The 18137-nt window shown below is 53.3% G+C and overlaps 2 protein-coding genes across 9 annotated transcripts in view; both read right to left on the bottom strand.

The window, feature by feature from the left end:
* Nucleotides 1-554: 554 nt before the first annotated feature.
* LOC101071631 (5'-AMP-activated protein kinase subunit gamma-1-like) lies at nucleotides 555-13201 on the bottom strand. The gene is made up of 15 exons (XM_029830401.1): nucleotides 12659-13201; nucleotides 9698-9953; nucleotides 5538-5761; nucleotides 4458-4509; nucleotides 3904-4010; nucleotides 3620-3701; nucleotides 3471-3529; nucleotides 3338-3383; nucleotides 3209-3263; nucleotides 2991-3117; nucleotides 2667-2832; nucleotides 2554-2591; nucleotides 2333-2479; nucleotides 1893-1986; nucleotides 555-1443 (listed from the first exon to the last, which is right to left on the bottom strand). The coding sequence occupies exons 1-15, from the start codon at nucleotides 12737-12739 to the stop codon at nucleotides 1409-1411; spliced, it is 1569 nt and encodes a 522-aa protein (XP_029686261.1). The 5' UTR covers nucleotides 12740-13201; the 3' UTR covers nucleotides 555-1408.
* Nucleotides 13202-13477: 276 nt separating this feature from the next.
* Nucleotides 13478-18137, bottom strand: part of kmt2cb (lysine (K)-specific methyltransferase 2Cb) — a 43315-nt gene continuing 38655 nt past the window's right edge. For all 8 annotated transcript variants that reach the window (XM_029830390.1, XM_029830391.1, XM_029830394.1 and 5 more), the window contains 9 exons: nucleotides 17901-18014; nucleotides 16709-17825; nucleotides 16485-16621; nucleotides 16245-16387; nucleotides 15992-16154; nucleotides 15790-15906; nucleotides 15641-15714; nucleotides 15375-15483; nucleotides 13478-15290 (listed from right to left, as the gene is read on the bottom strand). In XM_029830390.1, the coding sequence (XP_029686250.1) occupies nucleotides 15198-15290; nucleotides 15375-15483; nucleotides 15641-15714; nucleotides 15790-15906; nucleotides 15992-16154; nucleotides 16245-16387; nucleotides 16485-16621; nucleotides 16709-17825; nucleotides 17901-18014 (2067 nt within the window). In that variant the 3' untranslated portion in view covers nucleotides 13478-15197. The remainder of the gene's footprint in view (nucleotides 15291-15374; nucleotides 15484-15640; nucleotides 15715-15789; nucleotides 15907-15991; nucleotides 16155-16244; nucleotides 16388-16484; nucleotides 16622-16708; nucleotides 17826-17900; nucleotides 18015-18137) is intronic.

Here is an 18137-nt window from a genome sequence, read left to right as displayed (position 1 = left end):
GCTCCGGAGCTGCAGCCAACAGCTGCTCTCCTGGAGATCAGCGCCAAGTGTCCAGGATGAGCATCAGCTGCATCAGCCCTGAGCCCAAATGAAAACTGGCCTCTCCTCGGCGCGTGTTGGAACGCCCCCCCCCCCCCCCCAAAAAAAATACCCCGAGGCAGTGAGCCAGAGGGGGGGGGGGGGCTGAGAGCCGGCCAGCATGCAGGATTGATGAGGGCTGCCTGTGCTGCTCCGTATTCCACGTTAATGCAAATCAAAGCAGCAGCCGAGCGTCTGGGATCTCACAGCGGATCAGCGGATCACGTCTGTGATCAAGTGATCGGCCTCAAACTCAGAGCGACTCTTCAAAGCTGCGAAAAGAGACGTCAGAGTCTTTGAAGTCTCATTTGAAGAGTGGAACCGCTTTGGTCCGAGTATGAAGCAGAATTCTGAGTGTTGCAGGACTCTGGTTCATTGTGGATTCAACAGATTCTGACTAAATGTTCTCGTGATGTCCCAACCCTCCTGGGGGGGGGGGGGGGGGGGGGGGCTGCACACAATCAGTCCAACACAGGTTTAAAGTACATTCAGTGTCCGTTTATTTTTCTGCAGTCAGAAAAATAGAAAAAAAAGGCAAAACAAAGAACATTCATCCTGCAGAGCAGTTCCATGCGTTAGTGTGGGTCAGAAAAGTCTGGATGGGACCGACGTATTTACAAAAATCACATTAAAACAGTCGCGGTGCGTCCACACGGCGGTAAAAATAAAGCTTTAGGTGACCCCCCCCCCCCCCCCAAACAATCTTATTTACAGTCAAAGATGGAGATGATCGCTGTCCAGCTACAGTGGCGTTTGCAGGGTTGTGGGATTATTTAGAGCATCAAAGACAGCAGAACAGGCTTTGATCTGGAGTCCTTCCGCCCTGTAAGAGGACGAAGCCGTGATCACGAGTGAAGCGGAGCAGCCACCGACTCCCAAAACCCTCAAATTCAACAGCTATTTAATCGTTTTACATTCGTGTGCATGAAAATGCAACTTGGATATCATTTACTGGATAAAGGCGGGGCCAACGAAGGCACGGGTCCTCATCACAGGACACCACGAAACGTCCGAAAACACTCTTCCCAACGGCGGCACCACGGCCGCCCCCCCCCAGGCTCCCGCCCCCCCCAGCTGTGGACCATAATGCAACGCTGCATAATTGGAGGTGTGCATAAAAACCCTCATTTGATCAGTGTTCAAACTAAGGAAATAAATAGCGAATGTTCCCAGTGCTACAAACACCACTTCATTCATTGTTGCTCTTTGGTTTCTAACAGTGCGTCGGCAGCCGGCCCCTCGGCGACCTTCCGGTGGAATCTGCTGGTCCTGGCGTTCCTACCTCATCCGTGAGAGAGCCCCCCCCCTCTGCTCCAGCCGACGCCTCCTCTCATTCAGCGCTCAGACTCTCCTCCCTGCAGGCGTCTGAAGGAGACAGAACCAGAGTGTTTATTGTCCAGAACTGAGCCACGAGAGGGAGTTTAAAGGCCCCCAACCTGTCTCGCTGCCCCCCCCCCCCCCCCTCTAAAATCAGCCAGACATGCCCACTCTGTCCAAGCAAGGGAACAAAACAGAGCAAAGCCAGCGAGGACGCGTCCAAGAGCATGACATTACCGCTCCCTGGGGGGGGGCAGAACAACCCAAAAGACCCACACACACATTAACCACACACATCTGCACGAGGCCTGGGGGGCGTCTGTTAGTGCTGCCAGCAGCCACAGGAGTCACAAACATCACATCGACGGGCTGGGGGGCCCGGGAGGCCAAGAGAAGGTGGTTTCCTACCCAGGACAGGGCTAGAAGATGGGGTGGGGGGGGGGCTCGGGGTCCAGGACAGAGGAGGGGTGGAGGCTAACGCTGCTGGGCATTTATACCTGCGGGGCTGAGCACCAGCGCCTGGAGGATGTCCGACAGGGAGACGATGCCCTCGATGCTGGAGTGCTCGTCCACCACCACCAGCCGGTGCACCTGCACACACACACGCACACACACGCACACACACACACACACACACACACACACACACACACGGAAAAAAATAATTACAATTGTCAATATTAAAGTCAAACTGGTGTAAGAAAGAAGTCAAGTAGAAAAACTAGTTTTGTGCAGCAGCTTCTCTTGTGAAACTCAAACAGTCTTTTGGAGTCTTCACACTCGTGATTAAAAGCTTCAGCTGTGCTGAAGGATTCGGAATTTCTCCGTTTTTAAAGACAATTCCGAAGCAGACGTTTGACTTCCTTCCCTTCTGACCCTGGACGGGTCGTCCCGAGCCGCTGTTGCACAAGTGAGCGGGAGCTGAACTGTGACCCACCTCCGCTTTGACGATCCTGTCCACGATCGTCTCCATGGTTTCCATCTTGTGACACTTCACGACTCCTTCGAAGTACTGAGAGCGATGTTTGAGGGCCTGCGTCACCGTGATGTCCAGGTTGTTGTAGGTCTTCTCAGCAGCCAGATTCTGTACGGAGGATAAAGGATCTTCATGAACCATATGAAGCTTTGCTAACTAACTGTAGAAATGCGGCTACTTACGATCACGTCAAACTTGGAGTAAATATCCACGACTTTACCTGCAAGAAGATCAAGACGCCCATTAAACCTCCTTCATGGATGCAACTTCCAAAAGTGAGGGACGGCGTTCCTACCACAGCCGTCCACCACCGGCAGCGCAGACACTCGTCTCTCCACAAAGATGTTGAGTGCTTTGATGATGGGCGTGTTCGGGTGGATGAAAGCAATGTCTCGGTAGGTACCGATGCCCAGTTCCTTCAGAGTGTGCTTCATGAAAGCCGGCTTGGGCATTTCACACATCTGAAAACAACACAAACACACAAAATAATGCAGAGATGAGCTCAGGCTGATGGGCCACGAGGCTGTTCCCCCGTCTGGCCACTAGGGGGAAGCAGAGCGACGGAAACCTGCCCTTCAGACTGAGGAGGATGATGATGATGATGATGTGTTGGACTCACAAACAGCTGGAGGAACTTGAGGATCCTCTTGTGTGTGAGGATGTAAAGTGCGTTTCCTGTGACTGGGTCAATGACAGGCAGGCGGTGAATTTTGTTTTTGATGAGCGTGTAAACGGCGTCAAACAGGCTGCAACACAACAATTACAACAAGCGCTGAAGAACAAATCCTCCGACTCGCACGCAGATTGTGGAACAGAATTGAAAGGCAGTAGAGGAACCTGGCATCTGGCGATATGTTGACCAGAGGTTTGAATGCAGCTGGGAGGTAGACCTCTGTGGAGGGGGGAGACATGCAAGCGTTTAGCACTGCGGAATAAATAAACAGGGCGCTACACGGGCGCACCAACCTCGCCACGTCTCCAGCTTATGCTCCTCTAATTCATAGATCTGCACCTGAAACACAACAATTAAAGCAGACTGTTATTCCTGAACACCGGGGGCCAGCCTGCGGGGGGGCCAGCCTGCGGGGGGGCCACCCACCATGGGAGACTTGTAGTATCTGTGCAGGATGATGATGAAGTCGGTGATCGTCAGCATCCCTGCAGCCAAAACACCAGCAAACGGGGTCGATCAGACGCCCTTCAGAGGCCGTAAATGACCGACTGCTGGCTCAACTCTGACAGTCTTACCCACAAAGCTTTGCTTCTCCGTGTCCCACAGCGGAGCCGCTCGCACGCCGTTGGCGACCAGGGCGAAGAAAGCTTTTTTGACCTTTGGAGTCGAAAAAGAGGACGAATAAAATAAGATTCTGAGCTGCATGGAGGAGGCTGCAGCTCGGGTTTACGGTTTAACCGCTCGATGAGCATTCATCAAGGCCCGAGGCTCCGTGTAACCAACATTAACCAACATTAACTTGAAGACGTTTGTGGCTGCGAAGGGGAGCGGCCTCAAATAAAGGGTGAAAGGAAAGAACCTGCAGCGCCGTGTCAAACACCACCAGTTTGGAGCTGGTGGGCACGATGTCGTAGCACTTGTGGGACTTCATGAATCGCATGTAAATATCACTCTCTGGTTCAGCAGCTGTGGGGAGGAAAAGAGCAGGAAAATACTTTCAGGGGGGGGGGGTAATGGACACAAAACACACAGCCTCAACAGCAATTATGGGTCTGGACCACTTACTGATGCCTGTAGTCATAATTAAGCTCTGCTTCGGCCACTATCACCACACAAACGGTGGAAAAACACTCGGCTGCAGCATTTCGACACGTTGATGGTTGTTGTCAAAAACGGAAGTGATGTTTGCAGATATAATCACAATTAAAAGTCTGGCTGCAGGCCTGCATTTAGCTCCAGTTTTAGAAGTTTGCTTCCTAACTATTCATTAAAAACGCGGGTTATGAATGCGGGTCGTTGCCTCATTTTGCGGGCTCCTCGATTAGAAATAAGAGAAATATTTGCGATGGATCACAAAGTCGACCGACCAAACTTCGCCTTCTGTTGCGCAGCAGCGAATATTTAATTACTTACCGTCGTCGTCTAGGTCAAGTTTCTCCAGCATGCCTTCGAACAAACCGCAGACCTGCGAGTGGGGACAGAAAGGCACAAGTGTGCGGTGAAGGCGAGCACAAACCCCGCAGAAAGCGACCAAACTTTGCCGGGATTCGTGAGCGAGCAGCGGCGTGAAGCGGCGTGAAGCGACTCCCCCCCCCCGGTAGAGCCCACTGGTCCCACCGGTCCCGGTGACCCCGGGGCGCCAACATCCACACGGACAAAGGGGAACAACGGCCACCGACACCGAACCTTTTCTCGGCTACATGCGGCTCCTCCGCGTCCGTTAACTAAACGCAAATAAGCGGACTGAAAGCTCGCCCGGAGCCCGAACCCCCCCCGCCGGGAGGCAGAATGGAACAGTCCAGCACCATTTGCTGCAGCAGCAGCCGCGGTGTCCGGAACAGAACCCCCCCCCCCAATAACGGGGCTGAGCACATTTGATACAAAATACAGTAAATCCAATCCAGCCCACAGCTCACTCACCGATGGGGGGGCACCGACAGGCAGGAAATAACCAGGAAGCAACGCGCACGGCGGACACGCCCCTTCATGCTGGAGCAACCTGGCTGCTTCACCATAATAGGAAATCCTTCAGGTTGCTTAGCAACAAGAAGCCGAGGACGCCTCATCACACCATCAGAGGAAATCTCCCCCAACAAAGTGAGGGGGTGTCCGAGGTTCTACCAGGACGTCTGGTTCTGATTCTGGTTCTGGCTCGGGCACAAGCAGCCCAGCACAGCTGACTGTCCGGGTGTCCTGCGGCGTTGCAGGTGCAGGAGTGGCTGCAGCTGTGACGCAGCAGTAATCCCCCCCCCCCCATGACTAATGACCGCCGGACTGTGGGCACCGGTCCTGGGTCTGTAGAACCGGTCCTGGGTCTGTAGAACCGGTCCTGGGTCTCTAGCAGAGCCACACAAAGCTGCAGATGCAATATTAATTCATCACAAGCAGCTTTCTGCTAATTATCCAAGCAAGAACCACCCGTCCCTCCCTGGGAACCGGAGGGGAACCGGAGGGGAACCTCGCTTCACGCTCTCTTTCTGCCGTTGGACTCACGTGTGAGGTAGAGTGAGACGGCGCCGGGCTGGAGGAAGGGATGGGAGGCTTGGCGGCGGGAAGAGTGAGGCGCTGTCCTATATCCGGGGGCGTGGACATGGAGCGGGACCGCGTGCTGGCGTCCGGGTTCTCGGCGTCGGCCGTGCTTGGCTGGGCCTCCTGGGTGAACACTGGTTGGCTGCATGACTGGGTGGGGGTGTTTGGTGGCGTGGAGAATCCTGAGGCTGTGAGGAGGGGGAGAGGAAGGCGCTGTTAGGGCAGCCACAAGGACGCCGCGGCGGTCTGACGGACACAAACAGGCTGGAGGATCACTGACAGCTCCTTCCACACAACACTTTCCCAGAACCTCCCAGTTTCCCACCCATGCACAGGACCTTCTTGGGGGGGGCTCACACATCACCAGCGGATACAGATGCAAAACCTTTCAGCAGGAAGCGCGACACGAAAGAACGGGTCGTTGGAATATCGCCGGCGGTGCTACGATTCATCGATTTAAGAGACTTTTCCCTGATTAAGAAAGTTTCCCAACCAGAACTGGGCTGACTACAGCCCGCAGAGGGCGGCCGGCGTAGCAGCCAGCTGCTGGTGACGTCAGTCACATGACGGGCGTCCACGTGCTCCCCGCCAGCGGCCATCACCCTCTGACACACGCAGCAGCACGGGGCTCCGCCTCCTCCCAGCTGGCCTGCACCCACGCTGGGCCGGGAGCCTTCCAGGTGACTCCTGCCGCGTCCTCAACCCCCCCCCCAACCCCCCCCGGCGTGATGTGTGACGCACGCTCGAGAGAACGCTTCTGTTTTAAATCCGCCTCCTCATTGGTGCTGAATCCAGCTGGGCGGCTGTGCGGGAATCATCGATTTCTCCGTCCGTGTGCCGGCTGCTCGCGCCCCCCCGACGCTATCTCCTGACATTTAGTTGGCATGTAGCGGCCCCCTTTGGCCCGCCCTGCTCCCGCCGCGTGGCCTTCTTATTTTAGCCGAGCTGCTGCGGCACATTCCACAGAAGAAGATAACGGCGGGGCCGAGAGCCCCCCTGCACTGGTGCTTGTTTCCACCTTAGAACTGGGAAACAGAGGTGAGAGCAGCCGAATAAATAAAGGCTGCTGGAGTGGGAAGAAATATCACCTCCTCCGGCATCTGCAGGGGAAATAAACTGGAGAGCAGCTTTTAGTTTTGTCTTCTGGGACACCGAAGAGAATCTGATGATGGGTGGATTTAAAATGGCAGAACAGTGGGAGGCTGGGGGGGCCTCTTTTCTCATTCCCTATTTTTTCCTCCATCTTGTCACCAACACAGAGCTGAATTCTAAATGACTAAAGGGGCTAAAGTGCAGCCGGGCCTCCGCAGGCCTCGTTGCTGCGCTGCTGCTGCGCTGCTGCTAAGAATAGCCGGTGTTGATGGTCAGTGACACCAGCGAGGGTTTGGGCCTATTTTTGCTGGGTTAAATACATGATGCAGAACCACCCTTCCAGGTGAGTAGAATCCTGTGATCACATCCAAGACGTGGACGTGGAGGAGGGTGACGGAGCTCCGCTGGCCTCATCCAGGCGCAGCAGCTCTAAATCAGGCAGCTCTGCCTGGGGAGGGACGGCCTGGGGAAAACCTAAAGGACCAACCACATCCTGAGTCAGAGGAATAAAGTCCAACCTGCCTGTTGGATTTGATCTGAAATGCTTCTGATATCAGCAAACGCTGAGCAGGAGCTGCAACAGTTCCGCTGGGGGCGGCCTCCACGCGACACGTGCACGTGCACGGCCTCCTGTCGCGGCGGCCTCCACGCGACACGTGCATGTGCACGGCCTCCTGTCGCGGCGGCTAGCCGCTACCTCTATAGATAGCTTCCCCATTTAGGTCCGTGTGCAGTCAAGATGCACCAGATACATCTGTGAAACCAGAGAGCAGCCAGAGAAGCAGCTCCTGAGCTATATGGAGCACCACGTTCTGCACCAAATCATGAGCCTCACGTGCGTGTTCAGACTGAAACGTGCACATTAGAGGAGGATTAAAGCGGTGATTGTGGTTACCACAAAGACAGGACGCCTCGGACTGGTGCCTCCCGCTCAGCCCATCTTGCTCCTTGCGTTTCTTGCTTTTCCTCAGGCTGCCAAACCTCTTCATGGAAAGCATCGAGTGAGGGCTTCCAAGCTGAAGCTGACCATCAGAATCCACATTACGGCAGGGACGCAGGTCCAAAACGGTCCCAGAGTCAAACGCTCGACAGCTGTTTGGGGACTGGATCAAAGGTTTAAAAGTAGGTCCGAGTGTTGCCCCACGAGAGCAGAGAAATCGAGTCTGGACTTCCTTTGGGAAAAGATACACAAGTCCAAGCGGAATTCTGGCGCTCCGGACTAAAAGTTCAAGTGAAAATGAAGCTTCCAACGAGGGTCCAAACCCGTGAGAGCAGCGCGCGTCCTCCGCCGGGCAAATATCTGCTGCCGGCGCTGCAACAGCTGGGACCGGACCGCCTTTGTGGCCCGAGCGCGTCGGCACCGGTGCTGTAAATCGTCAGGTGCAGCTGTGGGTGGCGTCTAATATAGCAGCAGCCTGTAAAAGGAGGCCGGTCTGTGAGGGATACAGCAGCATTCCAACAGCCTGCGTCAGCGCCGGCACATCTCGCCTGGACCCGCCGCTCCAGAAATGTTCCCGTTGCTCCGAATTTGGGTTTAGCTCAGAAATCCTGCAGCTCGGTGGCGTCATGTGAGCCTGCTGAGGCTGATCAGAACACCCCCGCTCAGTATCCTCGGCCCCTCAGGAGAGGATCCTGATACGCCGCGGGGCCGAGGTGGCGAGGAAATAAAAGGCCCGTCAAAGTCCGACAGCCTCAAATCGCTTCTGATGAGTTTTTCTTTCCGAGGAAATCGTGATGTGACTTTTGAGATATTGTTCAGTTTATATAAATTTAAAAAAAAACAAATGTCCTTTTAAGGCCTGCGGTTCATTAATGAGAGGCAAAAACTCCCAGGTTCCTTTATTTACTGACAACACAGCACACAGTAGCAACAGAGAGCGACGGGGGGGGAGAAGAGTGTGATAACTTCCAGATAAGGCGATAAAAAGCTGCCTTCAGCTGTGAGAGGCTGACAATGTGCAGATGACAGTAACCTTTAGACCAGGTGGAAGTAAGAGGAATCTGGAAAAGGCTTAAGGAATATGGCAATAATGGACATGAACATGATAGTTAGAAACACACAAATTAAAAAAGCATGCTTCCATAACATTTCTCCATCTCTCCCCTATTCTATAGAAGAAATGGAAAAGACTCTTCAGCACCCCCTTGTGGTAGCAGAGGGTGTCTACAAAAATATTCCTAAACTAAAGATTAGGATGTTCCGGGCTGTAGCCGAGTTGATCTGAACAGCCTGCTCGTTTCCATCCCATCCCCTCTCACCACATCATTCACCAGAAGGTCCTCTTCAGGATATCTGGGGCTAAACCACATCCTGTCTGCAGAACATCAGAGCAGATGGAGAGACTGCAGCAGATGCTTGGGTGTGGTTTTTGTTTGGTTACCGTGGCTGAAGAAAAAGGAACGTTCTCAGTTTTTAGTTCTGGGCCCCTCCCGTCCTCCAGGAGCTGCCAGAGCCGCCGTCCGTGAGGAAGCAGAAGAAAGGGCTCATTTATGAGCCAGAAACTTATGACTCACGGACGTGCCGTGTGATGCTGCTTCCAGCCTGTTTCCATGTACAACAGGCTGGTTTTGGTTATGCAACACAAAAACCCGCCCAGGTCCGTCCTTATTTCTGCTGCACTAAGTCAGTTGGACACCGGATAAACTGGCTTTTCCTGGAGAAAGTTGCTGACACCTGTAAGAGATCGTCATTCCAGCGATGACAGGGGGGTTGGTTAGAGGACGTTACCGCAGCCTGTCTTGCTGACTTAACTACAAGGTCATCTGGAGTTGCACTTCATGCTTCCCCCCGTGCGGCGCAGCAGGAAGTGCAGCTCGCCGTGTTGACGTCTCATCTGACAATCTCCTTCAGACAGGCGCGCGTTCCTGTGTGTGGTTTCACTCGCATGGCAGGAAACTCATAACATCAGCTAGCTGACACGGCTTTATCTATTGTGTTTCACTTCCCTCTGGGCTTCTCTCACCTTCAAATAAAACAACAGCTCTCTGTTTGTGTGTGTGTGTGTGTGTGTGTGTGTGTGTGTGTGTGTTACCTCTTCTGGTCCTGGAGAAGAGTTTGATGCTTGTAGACGAGCAGCTGGAGGAGGAGCGGAAAATACCGCTGAAGCTGAGGCGTCGGGGGGACTTGGGCGAGGAGGTGTGAGGGGAGGGATAAGGGAAGATGGTTTTAGGGGAACCTGAGGAGGTCTTTGAATGCACCGGAGCGGACTGAGGGCAGGGCGCCACCAGGACGGGGCTCAAGGCACAGCCCGCTCTGGAGGGGCTGGCTGAGCGAATGAAACGCTCCCCCTGAGGGAAAGAGGCAGAAATATTACAATGAGAATAAATGAAGAATCACTTATATCACTCATTATGAGAGGCCTTCCTTAATTTGATGCCCGTCTCGGATAGAAAGGAGAACTTTGGAGGCACACAGAACTGGTTGATGGGGAAAGCAAAGCTGTGCGTTTGCTATTGGGACTACTTCTTCTTTTGGGACTCATGGGACACACCTTTGTTTCGACACAGCCCCTGTGACACTCTGAGGGTGCGTCACAAACAGCAGAAAACATCACGGGCAAAGTGCAACGCAGGCAGATAAAGGAAAGAAAGGAAACGCAAAGGTGCCGCAAAGACGGAGGGTTTGGTTCTGTCCTCAGAGGAGCTCAACGTTCTGGGCAAAACCACGTTTGCACTTTTAATGAGCTCTTAAAAAAGGCACCAACTTTGTGCCGCGTCACGCTGAAGTCATGAACGCTGTGTTTGGTGCCGTCACCCCCCCCCCCACACACACACACACACACACACACACACACACGCGCACCAGGCAGTGGTGACAGCAGACAATCAGCACTCCTGTTTGAACAACTACGATGGTATTTTTTTTACGACCCGCCGTGTTTGCGAGGCCACCTTTGCACAGTCGTTGACGTGTAAACAGGCAGAAAGGCCAAAACAACAGGGCCGAGATGGCAGCCGCTCGGGCTGGGGAGGGAGAAGCCCGCGAGCCTCCTCCCACCGCTGGTGTAGCAGCTCCGTTAACCCCTCGTGGGCCGCGGCGGCGCTGGCTGGGCTGCAGGGAGGGTGTGTTTACAGCACACATGGAAAAAGTAAAAGAAGTGTTTTCATAACAGCTGAAGTAGATAAAACCCTGCAGGTCCGCGAGGGTTTGAGCTGAAGGCGCCAGAAATGCTCCCACAATAACATCAAAGCCTTTTAAATAGGGCAGAAAGGGTTCTTCTTTGGTTTCTGCTGCTGTCGTCTGTGTGCACGCCGCTCCGGAGCCAGCGTGCACACACCCATCTCTCCTGTTGGCGTGCAGCTCCCACCGTCATTGCGCAAGAGCTGGTAGCAGCAAGTGAACAGCCAGCGGGGATCTTAATCAATCCTTTTGGAACACAACAGGATCCAGTATTTACACACCACCTGAAGACAGAGGTGCACACGCCTCTGTCCAAACCAACCCCAAGGCCGGGCAATTAGGGCAGGACTGAAGGAGAGACCGCTTTGGCTCGGAAAGTCAATTTCCTGTGGGTTATGCTGTGATTCCTGGTACGTGGAGGCTAATATCACTGTCTGTAATCCAGCCTCATGTTTCCCTCTCCCAGATCCTCCACGAAATAGAGACAAAGGAGCCAAAGCTGGAGGCAGCTTCTCCTCAGTCGAGCACAGAAAGTCAGGAAATCCAAACCCATCCTGCTGGTACAGGTGAAGCCATCCTGCTGGTACAGGTGAACCCATCCTGCTGGTACAGGTGAACCCATCCTGCTGGTACAGGTGAACCCATCCTGCTGGTACAGGTGAACCATCCTGCTGGTACAGGTGAACCCATCCTGCTGGTACAGGTGAAGCCATCCTGCTGGTACAGGTGAAGCCATCCTGCTGGTACAGGTGAAGCCATCCTGCTGGTACAGGTGAGCTGCTCGCCAATGCAGCAGGAACACAGAGCGAGCCGTCACCAGCGGAGGTCCCCGTGCCCCCTCCCCGCTCCAGGTCGGCTCCGCTCACATTGGAACAGACGTTGGTGGCCTAAATAGTTAAAACTGAATATTTCCCGTTCGGGGAAACGTGTCCTGCTGTTACAGTCTGACATGGGAACACCCCGGGAGTTTAACATGCTGCCAGGGAGAGGAGGATTCATTAAAAGACCAGTTTATCTGCTTGTCCCGACGGCTCCAGTCAAAGGAGCGATTGGGAATGTGAGTCAGCAGCGATCCATCCCAGTCGGACGGCACCAGACCGGATCAAACAACGTGAGGAAAACCAAAGGCCAAAGTCGGCTTTCCAGGGCTGCCGTGTGGCGCCAGCATCATTAGGGCTCCTTGCAAAGTGAATGCAAATGCACTCGACTGTTAGCTCGTGCACGGAGATCAGACGATAAGGCAAAGCTGCAGCAACCTCCAGGAGCAGCAGGTAGAAGGTGCCGAATTACTGAGCTTATTCCACAGGGACGTGCGAAAGAGCATTTAGAACAGGGGTTAAAATGTGTAGATTACAAGCTGTTGTAAGGAACACAAACCCAACACAAGGCCCAATCACCCTAACTGACTGTAGTAGGTGGATCTGGTGGATCCTGGCCAAGAAAACAGGCCTCCAGCTCCTCTGGACCATGTGGGTTCACCCGCATCGGTGTGCACCAGATGTGCGCGCTCTGCGGCCACGCAACAGCCTGATCATCGGTGCACCCGTGCACAACACACCCTGCAAAAGCAGAGCAGAGCACCGAGGTTCTGGAAACCTCCACGAGCAAGTCGGAGGAAGCGATTTCACTTTTCCGATGAAGACTTGATCGATTTCATCCGGAACAAAAACACTGAAAAGTGACTTTAACAGTTTCCCGCGGTCAAACTGTGAGTCCGAATAAAGAAGAGTCGCATCCTGGGCTGAACTAGCTGCACATTAGTGACACACCAACTGTGACGAGGTTGCTTGTCAATCACGCTCCCGCACACACGCAACCACCGCGGCCACACGCACGGAGACGAGCCGCATTTGCGGACAGTTGAGCGACTCACCGGCATGTTGATCCGCAGACTTCTCCTCTTCTTCGGCATTTTCTTTGAACTCTTGCCGGACTCCATCAACGTGCTTCCCATCTTTTTAAAAGCCCACAAACATCAAGCGAGCGCCCGTCACCGAGCTGCTCCTCCGGGCGGGCGGGCGGGCGTCCACAAACGGCTCGTAAAGGTAAATAAAGGCGCCCCTTCCCTCGGCTGTCCAGTAACTTCCTCCGACGCTGCAGCGCTGCTCCGTCCACCCGGAAGTAGGCTCGGCCTGAGGAGGCAGGGCACGCGCCGACAATGTTTACAGGTGCTGTGACGCAATCCGAGCGCGCGCGTGTGCTGATGGGTCAGTCCGAGACCAGCGGGAACCTCGACAACATTACTCCGCCGCGCACGGCATGAAATCCCGCAGGTCCCAAGTTTACGCGGGGCTTTAAAACTCGTAGTTTGGCGCGTCCACGCGCAGCTACGCAGCTGAGGGAATATGGCGCTAATTTAGCCGCCTCGCGTCAGTTGTGTCAGCACTATCCTTGCGCCCGCTCGCGGAGGGACACCGCGAGAATGACGCGATGCGAGTGCCACGGTCGGCGCTTGACGTAGAAGGACGACGTCAGACGCGACAACAGAGTCACGTGACCGCCGACAGGACGCAGGTTATTGCGCAGCTGATGCGTCAGAGCCAACGTTATGACGTCACCCAGCATTGAGGTTTGGATCGGGAGAGTCGGATCGATACTGAGGGAAGAATCGATCCGAGGAGCCGCTTCTCGTCGGCAGAACGTTTTAGAGGAAAATAGTTCCTTCATCTGGCTGGAATCACTAACACAAGGAAACATGTAAAATAGTTTATTTTTGTAAATGTTTCTAAATTCAATTCCACAAACTCCAAACCTCATAATCTGTACACTTCAAAAGGCAGTTCAAAAAAAGGAAATAAAAGAAAGAAAGAAAACAAAATCGGACTACACGACCAAGAAAAAGTTGCACAAACACACTGGCAGGATGATATCATACAAGAGAAGAAAAATATCCAAGAAACAATTTTGTTACAACCATTCATTGAGAAAATATATACAATTGAGTCTTCGGAAAGTTAAAAAAATACATGCCATATACATTACAAGTTCTCAGACTGCCTCCAAAATTTTACAGTCGACTTGAAATTGTGCACGCAAAAACTTCCATTTCTCTGCCACGTGACCGGCGAGGTGTCAGTGTAAGAAACGTCTCTGATTCCGGAGAACGTTGTGTCCGGTCCAAAGGGTACAAGGTCGGGCAGTTCTGGGCAGGAGCGCTCCTCCTGCTCCTCCAGCACCGGGTCGACGGACTCCCCACGGCTCCCTTGGACGCTTGCACCTTGAGTTATTTCTTTTTTTAAAAGCACAGGTAAAAACAAAACGGAACGAAAAAACAGCAAAATACACGTCAATGTTCCTATTTGTGTTAAAAAGTTAAAAAGGATTTTTGGGGTTTTTTTTTTTTTTTTAAATCTAATTCACAGTTCTTTAAAATCAAACCTGATCGACAGCAAACAGATCACACCGATCTCTGACTACGTGAACCTCTTTTCCTCTGGTAATTCCTTACATTAGTCGACAAAAATATTTCTTTTTTGTTTTTTGAGTGGTCAAAGTATGTGTAAGTCACAAAACACTACGCTACAATACCTTACTTTTAATACAAGAAAAATACTTTGTGAATTATTGTGGTTATATTACAAATTCTGTACAGAATAATCATAATATATACTCTCCAAATGAAATAACGTCCATTTTAAATAAATTTCAATGACAAATAGAACAAAAGGAAAAAAAACAATTAAAAAAAAACAAAACAAAACAGCCAAACATCGAGAAGGTTAAGGTAGTATTTGGTCGGTTATTCCTATAGTTTTCTTTATGTACATTTATACAAAAGTAACAGCATGTCTTCCTCGATCTCCAAAAACAATAGCAACGTAGCCTTCTTTAAATCAATCTCATCATTTTGAGAATAAAATTCATTCACTCGGTAATAAATACAAAAACCTCTCGAATTCCACACAAATCACATGACAGAGACCTATGATAAAACTGACTCATGGAATCAAGTAATCTTTAAAGTTTGTGTCTGTGGGGTTTTTTTTGTTTATTTTCTTTTTTAGTGCAAGTTAATATTCCCTTCGCAGTACTCGTTGCTGTACATTCCTCATTCAGTGATGTCTACATTTAGTCATACGTATACATTAACAGTATGAAACAAAGGGCCTGCCCTTAATAAGCAATAAGGCCGCACCCTGCACAGTGCTTTCCCATTCGCTGGTGGATTCCGCACCTCATGTACTCCAAACACACAGATACATACATACTGGCGGAGGCGTCTGGCAGCAGAGCCCCCCACATATGGCACAAGTCACATCCTGGTCAGGTGGCCTCGCCCCGCCCCGATGAACGTGCGTGGGAATCCGTTCACCTCTCCGGGGCCCGGCCCTTCTGCTCGAGTGCGAAGCCTTTTTCCTCTGTGCAGAGATGGCAGCGAACACACGTCACGGCGAGGAATGTGTTTAGATTCGTCAGTTGATCCACTTCCTGCACTCCGGAGCTCCGCAGTGGCAGGCTGTCTTGTGCTGGCCCTCCGCACTGTCCAGCTGGTAGTCCAAACACAGCTGGAAGACAGGAGGAGGGGAGGGAAGGGTCAGGGCTGCCCCCTGGCCAAAAGCTAGCGTGAGGGTGCAACAAGGGACGCTCACCTCCTCTCCTTTGGCGATCCTGCGGACGCAGCTGATGATGATCTTGTGACCTCGCTCAAACGTGACCACCTCAGCGACGCAGTTGGGCGCACAAGAGTGGTTGATATACCTGAGAACCACAGAAGCAACGTGACTGTAGCGAATGGATGTGGAGCTGGAAGCAGCAGATTCATGGGGTCGCAGCAGAAACGAGGATCAAACACATGATTACAACGAAAGGTCTGATCGGTACGAAGGTGCGAGTCATGAATGAAAGGGGGTTCTACCTTGCTAACCCTCCGGTGCGGGTGGCATCAACAACATGCTCGCTGTCGATGCGGAACATGAACACTGCTCGGTTCTGTCAGGGAAGGTTCACCGTCAGTACACAGAGGCCTCGACCAGAAAAACAGACAACCCACGAGAGGCTTTTTACTTGAGATCTGTAGATCTTCTCTTTCATGATGGCGACCTCCTTCCTGAGGATGGTTCCGTTGTACTCGATCACCATGGTCTGCTTTTCCATGTCTCTAGCAGCGAACAGCCCCAGGCCCTGGAAAAGGCCGGTCAGGATGAGCGTTTGTGACCAACCATTGTGCAGCAGCAACATTTGAGCTAACGCGAGGAGCCCAGATCACCTGAACGCGTGACCGAGCCAGATAGACGTTGGCTCTCCACTCGCTCTTCATCCAGCGGTACTGAGAAGATCTGGGATGCACCACTGGAGGCTTGTTTCCTTCTCCCTGGGCAACGTTCTGGTTGGACCGGGCGCTGCTGCTGGGTACAGTTTGCTGCTGGGGCCTTTAGGTGGTTGATGGGACGTACAGAGGAGAATCCAGGGTTAGAAACGGCTCATATAGAGCTCCGTGGCTGAGCAGCACCCGGTGTTACCTGATGACCAGCGAGGTGTACGGGGAGCCGGTCTTCGGCTGAGCGCGGGCACTGCCGGCCGGATTGAGCATGAGGGGCAACTCCACCAGGGGGTTTCGCCCGTAACGGAACGAGTACCTCTCGCAGGCCTCCACTCCCGGGAGCTGAAATGAAAGAGGGGGAAAGGGATGAAGTCGTGCTGACGACGCGGGATCCATCTGAACTTCAACATCGTCCGTGTCAGGAAAAACCGCTGCAAACCGATTCGGTGATCTTGGCGACTGCGGGGACAGTCAGTCCAAACAAGTCCTCCCCTTTCAGGTAAACGGGGAACAGCTTCAGAGTGCCCGATTCCGTCCTTTTGTCGGCGACAGGACCCAGGACCTTATCCCACACCCCTGATCACAGCGAGACAAAAACACAACGGTGACCGACAGAAGTGTGAGAAACAGAATTACGGGAATGACATGAAACCATAAAGACACCTTTGGCTGAGGTGTCCGTCAGGAACAGATCTTTGTAGCCCTGCTCCACCACTCTGATGGTGAACTCGGGCTGCCCCTCTCTGTCCTCAACCGAACACACGTAGCGGCAACGGCGGTTGCCATGGCGCATGCTCCAGTAAATACGGCAGGCCTCGTAGCCAACCGGGAAGATGGCGGTGGAGGAGTGGAAGGCGGCCATTTGCAGCGGGGTGAGCTGGCCCATGGAATGCGACACCAGACTGCCCACCCTGAAGGTGTAGCCCAGCTCGGGCTGCCCGACAGCGGTGGCCAGCTGGCGAACCTCGTCTCGTTGCACGTAGACGCGTCGGAACACAGCGAAGCAGCGCAGCTCGTGCTCCAGCGCGTGTCCCGCGCTCCCCCGGGGCCTGTGGGCGTGGCACAGCATGGTCTTGTCCTTGAAGAAGGTGCACTGGGCCTGCAGAGCACAGGTGAAGTGGTAGACGTTGGTGCAGCGGAGGCGGTGGCAGCCGCTGGTGGCCCCCGTGTGCTGGCAGTAGGCGCAGCGCACCGACTGGCCGCGCCGCAGGGCCAGGTCCACGTTGATCAGGGCGCCGGCCTGCGTCTCGTACACCTCCGTGGACCACAGGGCGCAGTTCAGGTGAACCCACACGTCGAGGTCGAGGTTGAGGAGCCGAGCCGGGCCATCCGTGAGCCCGTCTCCGAACTGGTGGCAGAAGCAGCATCGTCTGTGGTCCCGGAGCAAAGCGGGGGGGCGAAGAGAGGCGCCCAGTTTGCTCAGGAGCTCATCGATCTTGTCTTCATCAGGAAGTTGGGAATTCCCCCGCGGTACCACCACCTGGATCGTCCACTTCCTCCATTTAAGCCCCTTCTGCCTCTTTCCTTGGTGCCAGCCATCTTGGGATCTTGGCCGGGCCTTCAGCTTCACCGTGACTTTAATGGCATCCGATTTGGTCTCCATCCTGGACGCGTCCCCTGCTGTGGGAAAGGAGAGAGGCGGTGTGGAAGGAGGAGACTGCTTCGGCTGCAGCTGGGCCAGGCAGTGGACGTCCAGCGACGACATGTTGTTACTGTACTGGTGCAGCGTTTTAGAAAGACTCTCCGTGTGCTCCGACACCGGGAGAGGGGAGCTTAATTCCTGAAAGATAAGAGAAGATCCATGACGTCGCTAGGACATGCCATGAGCCCGGGTTTATCTGTGTGTCCTGCACACCTTTCTCTCCACGGACGCTCGGGACTGCAGGGCAGATGAGGAACAGTAGAGAAGGAAGCAGCTGTGGCTGCAGAACACCAGGTTTTCCTCCGATTTTAAACGGACGCCTGATTCCTAAGAAGACAAATCAGTAGTTCCAAGAGACGGAGTGAGAGCTTTGTGGAGGGCCGGAGCTCCACAGACGTGTAAAAAACAACTTATGAAATAAACATCAGAAACATTTAAACAGCCCAAATA

Source organism: Takifugu rubripes, chromosome 22 (assembly GCF_901000725.2).
Source record: "Takifugu rubripes chromosome 22, fTakRub1.2, whole genome shotgun sequence".
In the NCBI taxonomy this organism is placed as follows: domain Eukaryota; kingdom Metazoa; phylum Chordata; class Actinopteri; order Tetraodontiformes; family Tetraodontidae; genus Takifugu; species Takifugu rubripes.
Note: the sequence above shows the minus strand (reverse complement) of the source record. Positions and strands in the feature narration are given on the sequence as shown.

Coding starts and splice junctions, on each gene's coding strand:
- LOC101071631 (XM_029830401.1), bottom strand. CDS start 12,739: ATGGGAAGCACGTTGATGGAGTCCGGCAAGAGTTCAAAGAAAATGCCG. Junction 3,384..3,470: donor GATACTACAAGTCTCCCATG/GTGGGTGGCCCC, acceptor GTTGTGTTTCAG/GTGCAGATCTATGAATTAGA. Junction 1,987..2,332: donor ACAGGATCGTCAAAGCGGAG/GTGGGTCACAGT, acceptor GTGTGTGTGCAG/GTGCACCGGCTGGTGGTGGT.